General features: G+C 41.9%; 1 protein-coding gene across 1 annotated transcript; it reads left to right on the top strand.

Annotated features, from left to right (window-relative positions):
* The first annotated feature begins 6,500 nt into the window (after nt 1–6,500).
* Nucleotides 6,501–12,087, top strand: LOC132404230 (extracellular calcium-sensing receptor-like). Its single transcript, XM_059988333.1, has 5 exons — nt 6,501–6,791; nt 6,988–7,821; nt 8,395–8,622; nt 10,956–11,079; nt 11,174–12,087. The coding sequence occupies exons 1-5, from the start codon at nt 6,534–6,536 to the stop codon at nt 12,085–12,087; spliced, it is 2,358 nt and encodes a 785-aa protein (XP_059844316.1). The 5' UTR covers nt 6,501–6,533.
* The last annotated feature ends 3,035 nt before the right edge of the window (nt 12,088–15,122 follow it).

The following is a 15,122-nucleotide window of genomic DNA, read 5'->3' as shown; positions in this document are numbered from 1 at the left end:
ATGTCTACAATAAATATAGGCAGCTTGGAGTAAATGAGGTGCTCGAGGAATATAAACAATGTAAGAAGAATCTTAAAAAATAAATTAGAAAAGCTGAAAGATGATACGAGGTTGCTTTGGCAAGTAAGGTGAAACTAAATCCGAAGGGTTTCTACAGTTATATTAACGGCAAAAGGATAGTGAGGGATAAAATTGGTCCCTTACAGAATCAGAGCCGAAAGAGACGGGGGAGATTTTGAACAATTTCCTTTCTTCGGTATTCACTAAGGAGAAGGATATTGAATTTTGTAAGCCAAAGGAAACAAGTAGGAAAGTTATGGAAACTATGACGATTAAAGAGGAGGAAGTACTGGCGCTTTTAAGGAATATAAAAGTGGATAAATCTCCGGTTCCTGACAGAATATTTTCTGGGATCTTGTGGGAGGTTAGTATAGAAATAGCAGGGGCTCTGACAGAAATATTTCAGATGTCATTAGAAACAGGGATGGTGTCGGACAATTAGCATATTGCTCATGTGGGTTCATTGTTTAAAAAGGGTTTAAGTGTAAACCTAGCAATTATAGGCCTACTGGTTTGACGTCACTGGTGAGTAAATTAACGGAAAATATTATTAGAAATGCTATATAAAATTATCCGGATAGACAGGGTCTGATTAGGAACAGTCAACCTGGATTTGTGCGTGGAAGGTCATGTAAATTGGATTAGTAAGTATGCAGATGATACTAATGTAGGTGGCGTTGTGGACAATGAAGTAGGTTTTCAAAGTTTGTAGAGAGATTTAGGCCAGTTAGAAGAGTGATCTGAACGATGACAGATGGAGTTTAATGCTGATGTGTGAGGTGCTACATTATGGTGGGAATAATCCAAATAGGACATACATGGTAAATTTCAGGGCATTGAAGAATGCAGTAGAACAGAGTGATCTAGGAATGATGGTGTATAGTTCCCTGAAGGTGGAATCTCATGTGGATAGGGTGGTGAAGAAAGCTTTTGTATGCTGGCCTTTATAAATCAGAGCATTGAGTATGGGAGTTGGTATGTAATGTTAAAATTGAACAAGGCATTGGTAAGGCCGAATTTGGAGTATTGTGTACAGTTCAGGTCACCGAATTATAGGAAAGATGTTAGCAAAAAAGAGAGAATACAGAGAAGATTTACTAGATTGTTACCTGGGTTTCAGCACCTAAGTTGCAGGGAAAGATTGAACAAGTTAGGTCTTTATTCTTCGAAGCGTAGAAGGTTGAGGGGGGACTTGATAGAGGTACTTAAAATTATGAGGGGTGTAGATAGAGTTGACGTGGATAGGCTTTTTCCATTGAGAATAGGGGGAGATTCAAACAAGAGGACATGAGTTGAAAGTTAGGGAGCAAAAGTTTAAGAGTAACACGAGGGGGAATTTCTTTACTCAGAGGTAGCGGTGTGGAACGAGCTTTCGGTAGAAGTGGTAGAGGCAGATTCGGCATTGTCATTTAAAGTAAAATTGGATAGGTATATGGACAGGAAAGAATGGAGGTTTATGGGCTGAGTGTGGGTCAGTGGGACGAGGTGAGAGTAAATGTTCGGCACGGAATAGAAGGGCCGAGATAGCCTGTTTCCGTGCTGTAATTGTTATATGGTTGTATGGTTAATTACTCCACTATCTATTCCCATCCCCTGCAGTTATCATTTAACCCTATTAGTTTTACTAGAAAACCATCCTGAAATAAAAATAAATCCCAACAGTTCAGGTGCAAACCACCTGTCAAGATCCATATGTTCGTGGAAAGAAACCCAATAGACCACGATTCTGCATCCCACCCTCCTGTTACATACCCTTAGTCACCTCATTATCTTTCTTTTTCTGGTCTCACTAGCACGTGGATTTACAAAACCATTTGCAGGATTCAGAACATTTTTTTCTCTTTCAGTCGACTAATTTGGTCTGATATGTACAGTGCAAATATCTCATGCTATCACATTCAACAATAGATCATAATATATTTCTTAGCTAGATTCCTCTGTAGTTTTCCCAGTCACGTCGTTTATTAAACAACTGGCTTAGTTAGCCGATCTTTGTTTTCACCAAGATATATCACGGACAAGGACTTAAAGGAAAATCAGAACAAAGCAAAAAAAAAATCATCTTCTCCATACGTCGAAGCCTCTCCACGGACAGTAGGCTAAGCAGGCAACTTACTGGACTGTTCTCTCTGTGCACACCTTGGCCTCCCTACTGAGCCACCTTATACGGTCCTCTGCATCACCACCATTGACGGGTGTCTCTTGCAGGTCTAGAATGGTCAGAGCGTGCACACATTCTGCACATATGATCGTGCTGACCACTGCGAGGCCATCCATTTGCTTGTGAACCACTCATCTAACATTCCTCTCATCTCGTGTTACACCTGGCTCAAAACCTATAACTCTGATTTCACCTGGTCATCCTGTTTTGCTGCCACGAGCGGCTGTGGTGGCCAAGTCACTGGGTGTATTTAAGGCAGAGATAGATAGGTTATTGATTAGCCAGGGCATCAAAGGGTAAGGGGTGAAGACAGGGGAGTCGGAATGACTGGAAGAATTGGATCAGCCCTTGATTGAATGGAGGAGAGGATTCAATGGGGAGAATGGCCTACCTCTGCTTCCATCGTATGGTATTATGGTCTTATGGAGTTGGAGACTGTTAAAATCGGGGGTAATAACAAAAGATAAAATGGCTGTAATCGCTTAGCACTTTAATATAACGGTCTTTATTAGGTGCGTCGAAAATCAATCTTACAAGAATAGTGAAAACCGTGTAAAGAAAAAAAAAACAACAAAACAATATTTACGAAATTATATGTAACAGAAAACAAAATAATAGCCCCGTACTTATTCTTGCCTAATATGAAATCCTGACAGCCCCTACCTCTCTCATACCGAGAGGGAAGAACTCATCTTTTTAGGCTCAAGGGCATGCCATCGTTAATTACCAGCGGTTTACTTAAGACTACACATTGGAATATGATGCACCCTACAATATAGTTATAATCACTTTACAAAATAAATAGGTGATTCGACATTACATGCAGCATACACATGACATATGCGGAACATGCCGGGGAAGACAATAAAGTGCTTATACACACCACAAAGACGACTGAATGCCAATGCAATTTTTTTTGATGAGTGAATGGTCGTGTGAAAGCGGTTGCCGTGCTCCCCGTCAACTTACCACTCTCTCTCCTGCGGCGACAATGCTCAACAGTCGACACAGGTGGTCTGTCGTAACATTTCATTTGCCTGCTTTATGCTGGACACGGAATCTGAAGGCTTGGAGCCCTAGGTACCACTTCGTCGCTCTGGAATGACGGTCATTCATTGTCTGTCTCCATGTCAACGCTCTGTGATCTGTGTAAAGGTCAAATTGCCTGCCAAGTAAATAGCACCGGAAGCTGTCAACGGCCGACCTAATGGCCAGACACTCCCTTTCAAAGATGGAATACCTAATTTCCGTTGGAAAGAGATTTTGGCTCAGGGAAAGGACATGCCGCTATCCTCCAGTTTCTTCTTCTGCTACAAATGCTATAGTGCCTGCTCCTAACGCAACGAGCCGTTTGTAAAAATTTTGCTTCAGAAGAACAGGTAAAGAACAAATGTGGGTAAAAGGCCTTGAAATGCGTTTTCACATCCGATTGTTTACGTCACAGGGTTGCTTACCATTTTTCCAGTAAGATTAACTGGAGGTGCGGACAGAGTGGCGAATTGGCATGTGTACATGCCATACCACTTGACCAGACCCAGGAAGAAATATACATTTTGAATTATTTTTCTTCGCAAACATCCACTAAAACAGAGAAGTACCCCAAAGAATGAATAACAATTAAACGTGAGAACCCCAAAGTCCTCACTCTCAGCTGCCCCAGTCGGACGTAAGCGGCAGCGAACAGCAATCCACCCCCCAGCAAAAAAACGCACCCGCGACAGAGCACAAGCATGAGCTAGGCGATAGCAAAGACACTCACTTTGCAGTTACCCCAAACACTATCGCATTTCACCCGATATTGGATAAACCACATCTTATCTCTCTCCCTATTAAGGAAGAGGGAGATGTCCCCCATTTTCACAGCGAGCGGGAGAGAGAACAACAACCCTCTGGTTTATGATGTTAAAGAGTCCGTTTCTTCATTTTTTTCAGTAGCTTTGTGCCCGAACATCGCAAAGAGTTCGGGTCTTCGGGCTCACAGCGAAAGACCTTCCGGCCTCCTCGACGACACGTAAGTCTTTTGCCGTGACACCGACCCTCGATCCGCCCGTCTCCAGATCCTCGATATCTTAGGCTTTCGAATTCGAGACGGCCTCTCAGGCCACTTCAGCGTGTTCCTAATCTACGGAACTCAAAAACAACTTATGTTTTTATTTGCACAAATTTTCTTCTTTTGCAAATTGATAGTGTGTCGGTATTTGTTCATGTGTAGGTTTTCATAAGTTGTATTGTACTGATTCTAGTGCGTGCAGAACAGTAATCTGGAGGTGCTATATAGGTAATATATAAGTAGTTTGATAATAAATTTTACTTTGACATTGACCTTTGAGGTTGAAACAACACAGAGACTCTTTTGAGTTGTTCGAATCAATGTTCTTAAAACACTATTGTTGTGAGGCTAAATTCTTGTTATGTGTTATTTTTTACTCCATTTAATTATCATCAAGGACGGCATTTGCCTTCCAGCTTAAATGATCACTTGGCAACTCTCACATACGATGTATCTCAGTGTCACAAAACAGCTGTATTCACTAGCGATGTTCGTTTTTTTTCCTGGCAGGTGCAGTTTCCCTTTGAGAATATCCTCTTCCGTATTTAAAGTCGGATTCGTGTTTGGAATCGGCATTAGTACACCAAAAGACCAGAGTGAATTGTTGCCATCTTCATGACTGCAATGTTTCACTTTGTTTTCGGAGTACTCGTGGGGTCGGCTCTTCCACTGGATTCAGATACGTTAAACTGCAGGCTTCGGGAAAGAATCCAACTTGCCAACATTTCTAAGGATGGTGACGTTGTACTTGGGGGAATATTTACTGTGCACTTAAACAGTCTCCAGCCGATAAATATATTCACCAAAAGAGCAGAAGAAACTATATGTAAAAGGTTAGTTAATTACATGTCCGGTTGTGGCTTTGATTAACCGCACTGTATTATTCTTTGCTGAAGAAACTCACGATGAAATTTTACAGAGAAGTTTTATTCTTTGTTCACTGATCTCCGAGGTAAATGCACATGGGGAAATCCGTACCATGCGTCTTACTTTGCGAGCTATCGGCGGAGATAAGAAAATACATGTCCTTTAATGTTAGTGATGTTACCAATCTATTCAGTGGCCACACTATTACGTACAATCTGGAACGATTAAAATGGACACTGAGGTCTTCTGCTGCCGTGGCCCAGGTTTCAGGTTTGAAGTGTTGTGAGTTCATAGATACGCATCTGCACAGCACTGTCGTAACGATTGGTTATCTGAGTTACCCTCGCCTTCCTGTCAACTTGTACAAATCTGGCCATTCTCCTCTATCTTCTCTCATCAGCAACGTGCTTTTGCCTACAGGACTGCCGCGCACAAGATATTTTTTTTTGTTCATCGCACAGTTCACAGTAAACTATCCAGTGTTTTTTTTGCATGAAATGGGAGATCACACTGTCAAAGTCACTTAGTTGACATTTTTCCCCATTTTGATATTTGGCTTGAACACAACTAAACCACTTGACAATGTCTGCATTCTTTTATGCGTTGAATCGCTGCCAGGTGATAGGCATTATCGAGCCGCTGTGCAGGTGTACCTAATTACTTAGCCGGTAATTATAGATTAAGATGCTTTGGCGATTGCGTTATTGAACGAGGTGTTCACATGACGAAACCTGAATATTGTCAATTAAGTCAAAAATAAAGGGCACCATTATCTGCAGATGTAGCAGTGTATCAATAATAATTTAGCAATTCAAAACATCTAAATAAATAAAGTCTTCAAGGGATAGACTTACTATTCTGACATTTACCTGACCTCAAATGAACACCGACAGGTTCACTGATACGTTAACTTCTGTTGTATCAAAAGTCGGAGACTCAGACGGTAACTTCGCTCTATCTCAGATTCAGATGAAACAAAAAATGAGTGTGAGCGGGTGGGATAAAGGCACAATTACCCTCTGAGCTACTGTATTGACAACGGGTAGTGCAAGGTCTAACATTCCAAATAAAAGGAGCAAAATAAAACCTCTTGTTTGCCATCCCGATTCATTATGACTGGCGTGCTTGCATTTGTATACAATAGTTAATCGGGGGCCTGGCTCGTTTTGCATTATTAAAACACGGCATGGAAATCTTTCCAGAAATGATCTACAACACACTAGTGGGTTTTAATTAATCGGTTTTATTTATTGATAGACGAGAGTTTAAAACCTTTATTGAAATGAAAAGATCACTCTGATTCCATTTTGGTATATAGTAAACCAATTCCAGTTCCAAATCCAACCTGTGGTGATTTTCAGTTTTGATTTAAGGGGATTCCGCTTCTTACAGACCATGATTTTTACAATTGAGGAAATAAACAGAGACGAGAGTCTTCTTCCGAACATCACACTGGGTTACAGGATTTACGATGACTGCGGTTCCCCCAAGATTGCGACAAAGGTTGCTCTGGCTCTGGTGAATGGGCAGGAGGAAACATACGTCGATAAAGTGTGTGAGGGGCCTCTCAGAATCTCCGGAATCGTTGGTGGCGCTGAGTCCTCGGTGTCCATCGCCGTGGCAAGAACAACTGGCTCTTTCAGAATACCACTGGTAAGATCTGGTTTAAACTTACAGTGGTCACTGTGACGTAAACGGAACTAACTTGTTTTTAATTAACAGTAACAGTGAATTAGGTTTATCACTGATACCTTCTAGTGTTTGAACGTTCTTCCTCCAATTTATTGTCAAGTATTTCGTAGTCACACTCGCACATTAAACAACACCCCAACATTCTGATTGAATGCAGGTCAGCTACTTTTCTACGTGTGCATGTCTCAACGATAAGAACGAATATCCAACGTTTCAGCGAACTATTCCAAGTGACGAGCATCAGTCCAAGGCACTTGTGCATCTCATTCAGAAATTTGGATGGACTTGGATTGGAACCGTTAGCAGCAACGATGACTATGGCAACTCGGGAATGAGAGCTTTTGTCAAAGCTGCTGAAGAATTTGGGCTTTGCATTGCCTTCTCCGAATCATTTCACAGAACGGACTCTCCGGAGAAGATAACCAGGGTAGTGCAAGTGATGAAGGAGGCGACCACAAAGGTCGTGGTGGCCTTTGCCGGACCTGGCGAAATGCGCATTTTATTTGCAGAGGTTCTGCGGCAAAACCTCAGCGGCGTGCAGTGGGTGGGCAGTGAGGCATGGATTACAGCAGACTTCGTCGTTGTGGATAGTGGTCGCAGCTTCCTTACCGGGGCAATCGGAACTGCTGTGCGTGCGCAGGAAATTCCAGGGGTGCAGGACTTCCTGCTCACAATCCATCCTTCCCGATTTCCCGGTAATCCATTATTGGTGGAGTTCTGGGAGACCACCTTCGGGTGTACTCCTAGTTTCGATAACGGGACGAATGAAATCGGTTCAAATGGCCGGCTCCCAAAGTGTAGTGGAAATGAGAGTCTTCTTCAAATCAACAATTCCTATACTGACTTGACCATGGACGGGAACTCTTACATTGTATATAAAGCAGTCTACGCGTTTGCTCATGCGCTTCACGACATGCTTTCATGTGAAAGTGGCAAAGGGCCATTCCCGAACAAAACTTGTGCACGTCTTTCAACTTTTAAACCGTGGCAGGTACGGAATTGTACTTCATCATTTATAATGTGGGCACCTTTCAATGTGGCTATTGCAATTTTGATATTCAGACCAGGGTATTACCTGTCCAGTAAATGGCAGAGCCTGCCGGTCGGAAAGTTATTCCTTAATATAAAATTGACATTTAGCTGATAGTGGCGCGCAAGTAGACAGTGAGCATGAGTAACAGGGAAGGTTTGGATCTGCATACCTTTTAGTGTTGGAAAATGAAGAGTGAATTCACCGAGCTCTACGAAATCATGAAAGGTATAGACAAAGTGGGCTGCATTAGTGTTTTCCCAAGCTGTACGGAATATAAAATTAGATGGCACAGATACAGCTAAGCAGGGAGAGATCTGAAAAGAGACGGGAAGAGGAAATTTCTTTACAAAGAAGTTAGCGATATCTGGAATATGCTGCCAGAAGAAGTGGTCCAGCTAGGTGTAAATGAGAGACATTTGGATAGTTACATTGAGGGAAACGTCATAGGCAAATATAGCAATAAAATCTTGAAGACAAAATCTCTTCTTATATGCAGGGACCATAACGCAATCTTTTGAATTCTATTTTTAGCTCCTCCATTACATGAAGTCAATTTACTTCACAACAAAAGTTGGAGAGAAGGTGCATTTTGATGAGAAAGGCAATCCAACAGCCGCTTATGACATTGTAAACTGGAAAATTAATGCAAACGGTAGCCTTGAAGTTCAAACAGTTGGATATTACAACGGATCAGGTCGTCCGGGTAAAGAACTTATGCTGAATCTACATCAGATTGTCTGGAGCGGTGGTAAGCGTCAGGTATGGTTGTCTATTGAAAGTGGCCAAATTTGACAACAGCTAAATCGTAATTATCCATGTTATAGTACTAAGGTATTATAACCAACAGCGCCTGTAAAACAAATACATACAAACATATACGCATACATGGATACATGCATACTTGCATGCATTTAAATGCATTAATATGTATTAAACATAAGGAAGGGACCCGGAGTCCAAAGAAACCGAGTCATCACGTTGATTTAGTGGATTAATTCTCGAGACTAAGTTCCGGAGTAGAGAAACCATAATGACATTAACCAGATTTAGTAATATTTTAAAGCAAACATAAGCTTTATAAGAAGCTTGCAGAAAATATCTAGTCACAAGATAGACGTCATAATATCAAAACTAAGCTTTCCTAAAGAAATCAAGGCTTTCCCATGCACATGTTATTCTGGCCATCACGTCCGTGTTGCCGTACAGTTGGCGATCTGAGAACGTCTGGTTGTGGGCAGTCACGGTATTTCCAAACTTTATGATGACATCGAATGAATTAATCATTCAAACACAGGGAGATAGCGGAAACCCTGACAGGGAAGATTAGGATGCAGTACATAGACAAAATGCTGTCAAAATTTGCTATACCTAGTTCCTCTTACTTTTAAAGTCTCTGCTCAAATTTGCACAGGTTTATATTTGTCTAGTTATTTTATGAATACGGAAGCAACCCTGAACAGTTAAAGTGTTGATATAAAATTCAATTAACATGGAAAAGTCTGGAAAATTTCCACCGGGTTTGCAGTTGATGTGGGAAATGTAAGGCCATGCCCAGCACCACACTGCCTGCGACTCAGTAGTACTGTATCGGCTTTCGTGCATTGTATTAAAGCGGATGCACTAACACCTCTTCACCCACCACACCAGTCAATACTCCGTGTGCACTGCTAATAACGTATGGAAGAAATGTAACATGGAGGTTTGAGGTACTGGAATTCTTAACAATGGGCAGATGGCATTTCTTATTTTTACAACACTGAACACAGAGCAATAAAGCACTGCAAGAGTCTTTCTTCTCACGACGTTGTGCGGAAATCTTAGCGTTTACCATAATCAATCTACGTCTTGACTTCAAAACAGCCTATAACTTACCAGTTTTATTTCACAAATGTGCCTATCAAAGATTCGTTTAATTTTCCCCAATGTATCAGTAGTTGTCATAAATCACGGCAGTGCTTTCCAGTCATTTACCAGTCTCTGTGTGAAAACACTATTTCTGATTACCTCTCCAGTAAACTGTCCTCCATTTATCTCAAACGAATGGTCTGTTGTAAAGGATATTGCTTCCCTCAGATTAGGCGTTGGATGTTCATTCTGTCAATGCCTCTTATAATCTGAGATAGGCCTATTAAGTCGCCTCTCATTCTTCTCCAAAGTGTAAAGCTTTAGTGTAGTCAACTGTTCCTCGTCAGGCATGTTTTCTGATCTAGACAGCGTCAAGTAAATCTCGTTTCATACCTGCTTTGAAACTTCCACGATATCCATAATTAGGAAACCAGACATGAACACAATGCTGCAAAGACGATTTAATCAGAATTTTACAGAAATGCAAAATTACCTCGCTGCTCTTGAAATTAAAAAAAGAGAAAGAGAAGTGAAAGTTAAATAAGCCGTATTTTGATGTGGATAGCTGTGAAAGTTGCAACATTTATAGTTCATCCCTAATTGCCCGAGAATAGAATGGTGTGAATAACGATTCCATGGGAAGACATGTCGGCAGCAATGGACTTGCGTATCAACCTTTCGAAATGTGTGAAAAGACTGAATGGGCAGCTTTACGTTTTGGTCACAATTGTTCATGGCGGTTTTACCTTTTTACCCAAAAGTTAAATTCACCATGCATTATGATAGTAGCGTTTATTTCACATGACTGGCTTGTTATTTCAACTTTGTAACCGCAGGAACAATATCGTACACAATAGCACAAACATTTGTTACAGCTGTGTAGAATTCTGAAGTGTGTAAGTAAAAGGGAATATGCACTAAACTTTCCAAAGGTTGAATGATTAACAACAGAAAGGCACAGATAAGGTAATGCGGAAAATATCTAATTATGCTCTTCCTCTGTATTGAATGTGGAAGAGCAGAATACAATCAGCTAATCGTCTTTGAAACGACCTTCGACATGTATCCAACAGCAACTCTGAAAGGAACATTAGATGCAGTGTTTGTGGGAACTGGTAATCAGGGTAAGTTCCAAATACAGTATATCTGTAAAAGTAACAGAGTCACAGACAAACTCCACACATTGGGACGGCAGTGTGTACATTCCACATGCATATAACAAGATATTGTCGGTGTCTTCCTTCAAGATTCCCCGGGCAGTCTGTTCCGAAAGTTGTTCTCCTGGTACAAGAAAGATAGCAAGGAAAGGACAACCAATTTGCTGTTTTGACTGCAAGTCCTGTGCAGATGGAGAAATTACTAACACTACAGGTAAGCAGATATACATGTTGGAATCTAACGTTTAACCAAAGTGATTCCCGAAGCGTCCCCTCAATGATGGAATGGTCGCGTTTGGTTTTCACAGACTCGGCAGACTGCATGAAGTGCCCTCCCCTGTACTGGTCCAACGATCGGAAAGATCAATGCATCCCGAAGAAAATAGAGTATCTGGGTTTTACCGAAATCCTGGGCATGGTGTTGGTGTTACTCGCTCTGGTTGGCGTGTGCATGTCTGGACTGACAGCGTGTCTATTCTTTAAACATCGAGACACACCTCTGGTTAAAGCTAACAACTCTGAGCTGAGCTTCCTCCTTCTATTTGCGCTAAGTTGCTGTTTTTTATGCTCGATCACATTCATTGGCGAACCGTCACACTGGTCCTGTATTTTACGCCGCACGGCGTTTGGTGTCTCGTTTGTCATGTGTATCTCTTGTGTTCTGGTCAAAACCATTCTGGTGCTGACGGCATTTAAGGCAACGCATCCCAGCAGTAACAGGATGAAATGGTTTGGTCAAAGACAGCAGAGGTTAAGTGTCTTCCTCCTGGTGTCCGTGCAGGTTTTAATATGTGTGCTTTGGCTCATCGTTGAACCGCCTTTCCCCGTGATCAACACTAAATATTACCGGGAGAGGGTAATTTTAGAATGTGATACAGGCTCTTCTGCAGCTTTCTACTCGGCGTCGGGTTATATCGCCCTGTTATCGTGTATCTGTTTTGTTCTGGCCTTTCTCGCACGGACGCTGCCGGATAACTTTAACGAGGCAAAATGTATAACATTCAGCATGCTCATCTTTTGTGCGGTTTGGGTCACTTTTATTCCGGCCTCTGTGAGCTCTCCTGGGAAATACACGGTTGCGGTTGAAGTGTTTGCAATCTTGGCCTCCAGTTTTGGATTGCTGCTCTGCATTTTTGCACCGAAGTGTTTTATTATTGCAGTCACTCCGGAGAGAAACACCAAGAAGCACATTATGGGTAAAGTGGATGACAGGAAATTTTAAATGATGCGGATCCATATGTACTGGCCTTTTGCACCATAGATTCTCTCATTCAAAGAGCAATTCGGCGCCGATTCAGACCCTTTGGCCATGGCAATCGATACAGCTAACCACAAATGCCTGCGTTCGGACCAAATCCCCAGATACTGCGCCACTCCATGTACCTCTGCAAGTGTTTTGAATTATACTATTGCACATGCTTATTCACGTCTTCTGTCATCTTGTTAGATATACTCCCCACACTCTCTGTGAAGAAGTTGCCTCTCAGATTCCTTTGAATCATTCCCGTCTCACCCGCAATCTATATCCACTAATATTGGGCTATCTTGACATTGGGTAGAATTATTGTCCGTGCCTCTCATACTTTAAGAAATTCTGTAAGGTCGAGCTCCGTAAACTCGGGCCTCTACTTGCTGGCACATGCCTGCATTCTTTGTTTTCAGTTTAACCACAGCTTTGCTGTTATAGACTGAATAAAACTGGAGACATTGCTGGAAATATGGCGTCACGAATGACATACAAGTGCAACATAATGTCTCTACCCCTATACGCGGCGGTCCATCTGAAGGAAGACAACGTAACAAACAACTTTTATCACCATCCTGACTGTTGATACTGCTGCTGTCAACCAACTACATATTTGTACTTCTAAGATCCTCTGTTTGATATCGCGCTCCATTGCTCTGCGATTCCACGTTTAAGTCCTAAACTGGTGTTACTTTCTCAAATTTACTTATATTGAAATAATGCAATAACATCCCGCTGCAGTCGTGGACACCGAACTTACAATCTATCCACTTGTTGGAATGAAATAAATGTTTCAATATGAATCTTCTGATATTTTAGGATTAGAAGCGTTGAGTTAATGTATGGATTTATTGAACGGTCTGCAATCAATAAAAGTACTGGCAATAAATGTAAAATTTCAATACTTTGCTTTGTGCACAACGCATATGATAGAAAAAAAAGCATAAATATCTTCGGCTCAGCATTGTATGTACCTGGTGTTGTGAGAGTCAGTGTCACTGAGTCAACCAGTTCTTTGGCACAGAAACAGGCCATAGGTCCATAAGATGTAGGGACAGAATTAAGCCATTCCACCTATCGAATATTTCCCGCCATTCCTTCAACTCATCTTAAAGCCATTCTCGTGCCTTCTCCCCAGAACCATAAGACCATAACACCATAACGAACAGCGGGAGAAGACGGCCATTTGTCAACATCCTCTGGTCCTAGTCTCTGCCACCATCGGAAACATCTGAATCGAGAGAATACAGGTCCAGAGCCGTTAAACACTTTTCATATGACAAGCCGTTCAATCCTGGAGTCATTTTAGTGAATATCCTTTGAAATTTCCCAAATCTCAGTAAATCCCAAATCTTCTAAGATAAGGGGCCAAGCACTGATTACGATTCTCCACCTGAAACCTCACCAGTCTTTATTAAAGACAACATTACATTTCATCTTATAGGACCCTGGTCAATCCCACTTGGAATACTGTGCTCAGTTCTGGTCACCTCACTATAGGAAGGATGTAGAAGCCATAGAAAGGGTGCAGAGGAACATTACAAGGGTGTTGCCTGTATTGGGGAGCATGCCTTATGAGAATAAGTTGAGTGAACGGAGCGACGGAGGATGAGAGGTGACCTGATAGAGGTGTAAAAGATGATGAGAGATATTGATCGTGTGGGTACTCACAGGCTTTTTTTCAGGGCTGTCACAAGAGGACACATGTTTATTGTGCAGGGGCGTAGGTACAGAGTAGATGTCAGGGGTAAGTGTTTTACTCAGAGAGTGGCGAATGCGTGGAATGGGCTGCCGGCTACGGTGGTGCAGCGGGATACGATAGGGTCTTCTAAGAGACTTTTAGATAGGTACATGGAGCATCGTAAAATAAGAGGGTTATAGGTAAGCTTGGTTATTTCGAAGGTAGGCACATGTTTGGCACAGCTTTGTGGGCCGAAGGGGTTGTAGTGTGCTGTAGGTTTTCTATGTTTCTATATTCTAGTCCTTTTTACACGAATGCCAACATCATATTTGCACTCCACCTGCAATTTAATCTTTAAGGAATGTTGCACAAAAACTTGAAAATCCCTTCATTCCCTATGATTGGTGCTGAAGAAGACATTTGGCACGCTTGCCTTCATGAGCAGTAGAATGTGCACTTGGGAATGATTTAGGAAGGGAGTTTACTCAAGTAAGGAAGTTTATTTAAGAAAAGGAATTTATTATTCAAGAAAGTGAGTAGAGATAGCCCAGAAAATTATAGACCAGTGAGTCGTAAGTGGTTCGTAAGTTGATAAAAAAAGATCCTAAGAAGCAGGATTTTTTAAAGGTTTGGATAGGCATAATATGATTAGGAATAGTCCGCATGGCTTTGTCAAATACAGGTCATGCCTTACGAGCCAGATTGATTTTTTGAGGATGTGACTAAACACGTTGATGAAGCTAGAGCAGTAGTCGTAGTGTATATGGATTTCAGCAAGGCATTTGATAAGGTACCGCAGGCAAGGCTTGTTGACAAAGTAAGGCGGCATGGGATCCAAGGGGATCTTGCTTTGTGGATCCAGAATTGGCTTGCCACCGAAGGCAAAGAGTGGTTTTAGATATGCCATATTCTGCATGAATGTCCTTGACCAGGGATCTCTTCTGGGACCCCTTCGCTTTTTGAATTTTATAAATGACCTGGATGAGGAAGTGGAGGGTTGTCTTAGCAATTTGCTGATGACACAAAGTTTGGGTGTTTTGTGGATGGTTTGGAGGTCTGTCAGAGTTTGCAGCGTCACGTAGATAGGATGCAAAACTGGACTGAGAAGCGGCAGATGGCGTTCAACCCAGATAAGGGTGAGAAGTATAGAAACATAAAAAAAAGTGCAGCTCAATGCAGGCCCTTCGGTCCACAACGCTGTGTGGAACATGTACTTTTAGAAATTACCTAGTGCTACCCGTTGCCCTCTATTTTTCTATGCTCCATGTACCTATACAGGAATCTCTTAAAAGACCCTATGGTATTCTCCTCCACCATCGCCGGCAGCCCA

This window comes from Hypanus sabinus, chromosome 2 (assembly GCF_030144855.1).
Source record: "Hypanus sabinus isolate sHypSab1 chromosome 2, sHypSab1.hap1, whole genome shotgun sequence".
NCBI lineage: Eukaryota > Metazoa > Chordata > Chondrichthyes > Myliobatiformes > Dasyatidae > Hypanus > Hypanus sabinus.
This window is presented reverse-complemented; position numbering and strand designations above follow the sequence as displayed.

Excerpts from the sequence above, each read along its gene's own strand:
- LOC132404230 (XM_059988333.1), top strand. The coding sequence starts at position 6,534 with ATGATTTTTACAATTGAGGAAATAAACAGAGACGAGAGTCTTCTTCCG. Across the intron at positions 6,792-6,987 it reads GCTCTTTCAGAATACCACTG|GTCAGCTACTTTTCTACGTG; the intron begins GTAAGATCTGGT and ends GATTGAATGCAG. Across the intron at positions 11,080-11,173 it reads AGAAATTACTAACACTACAG|ACTCGGCAGACTGCATGAAG; the intron begins GTAAGCAGATAT and ends TGGTTTTCACAG.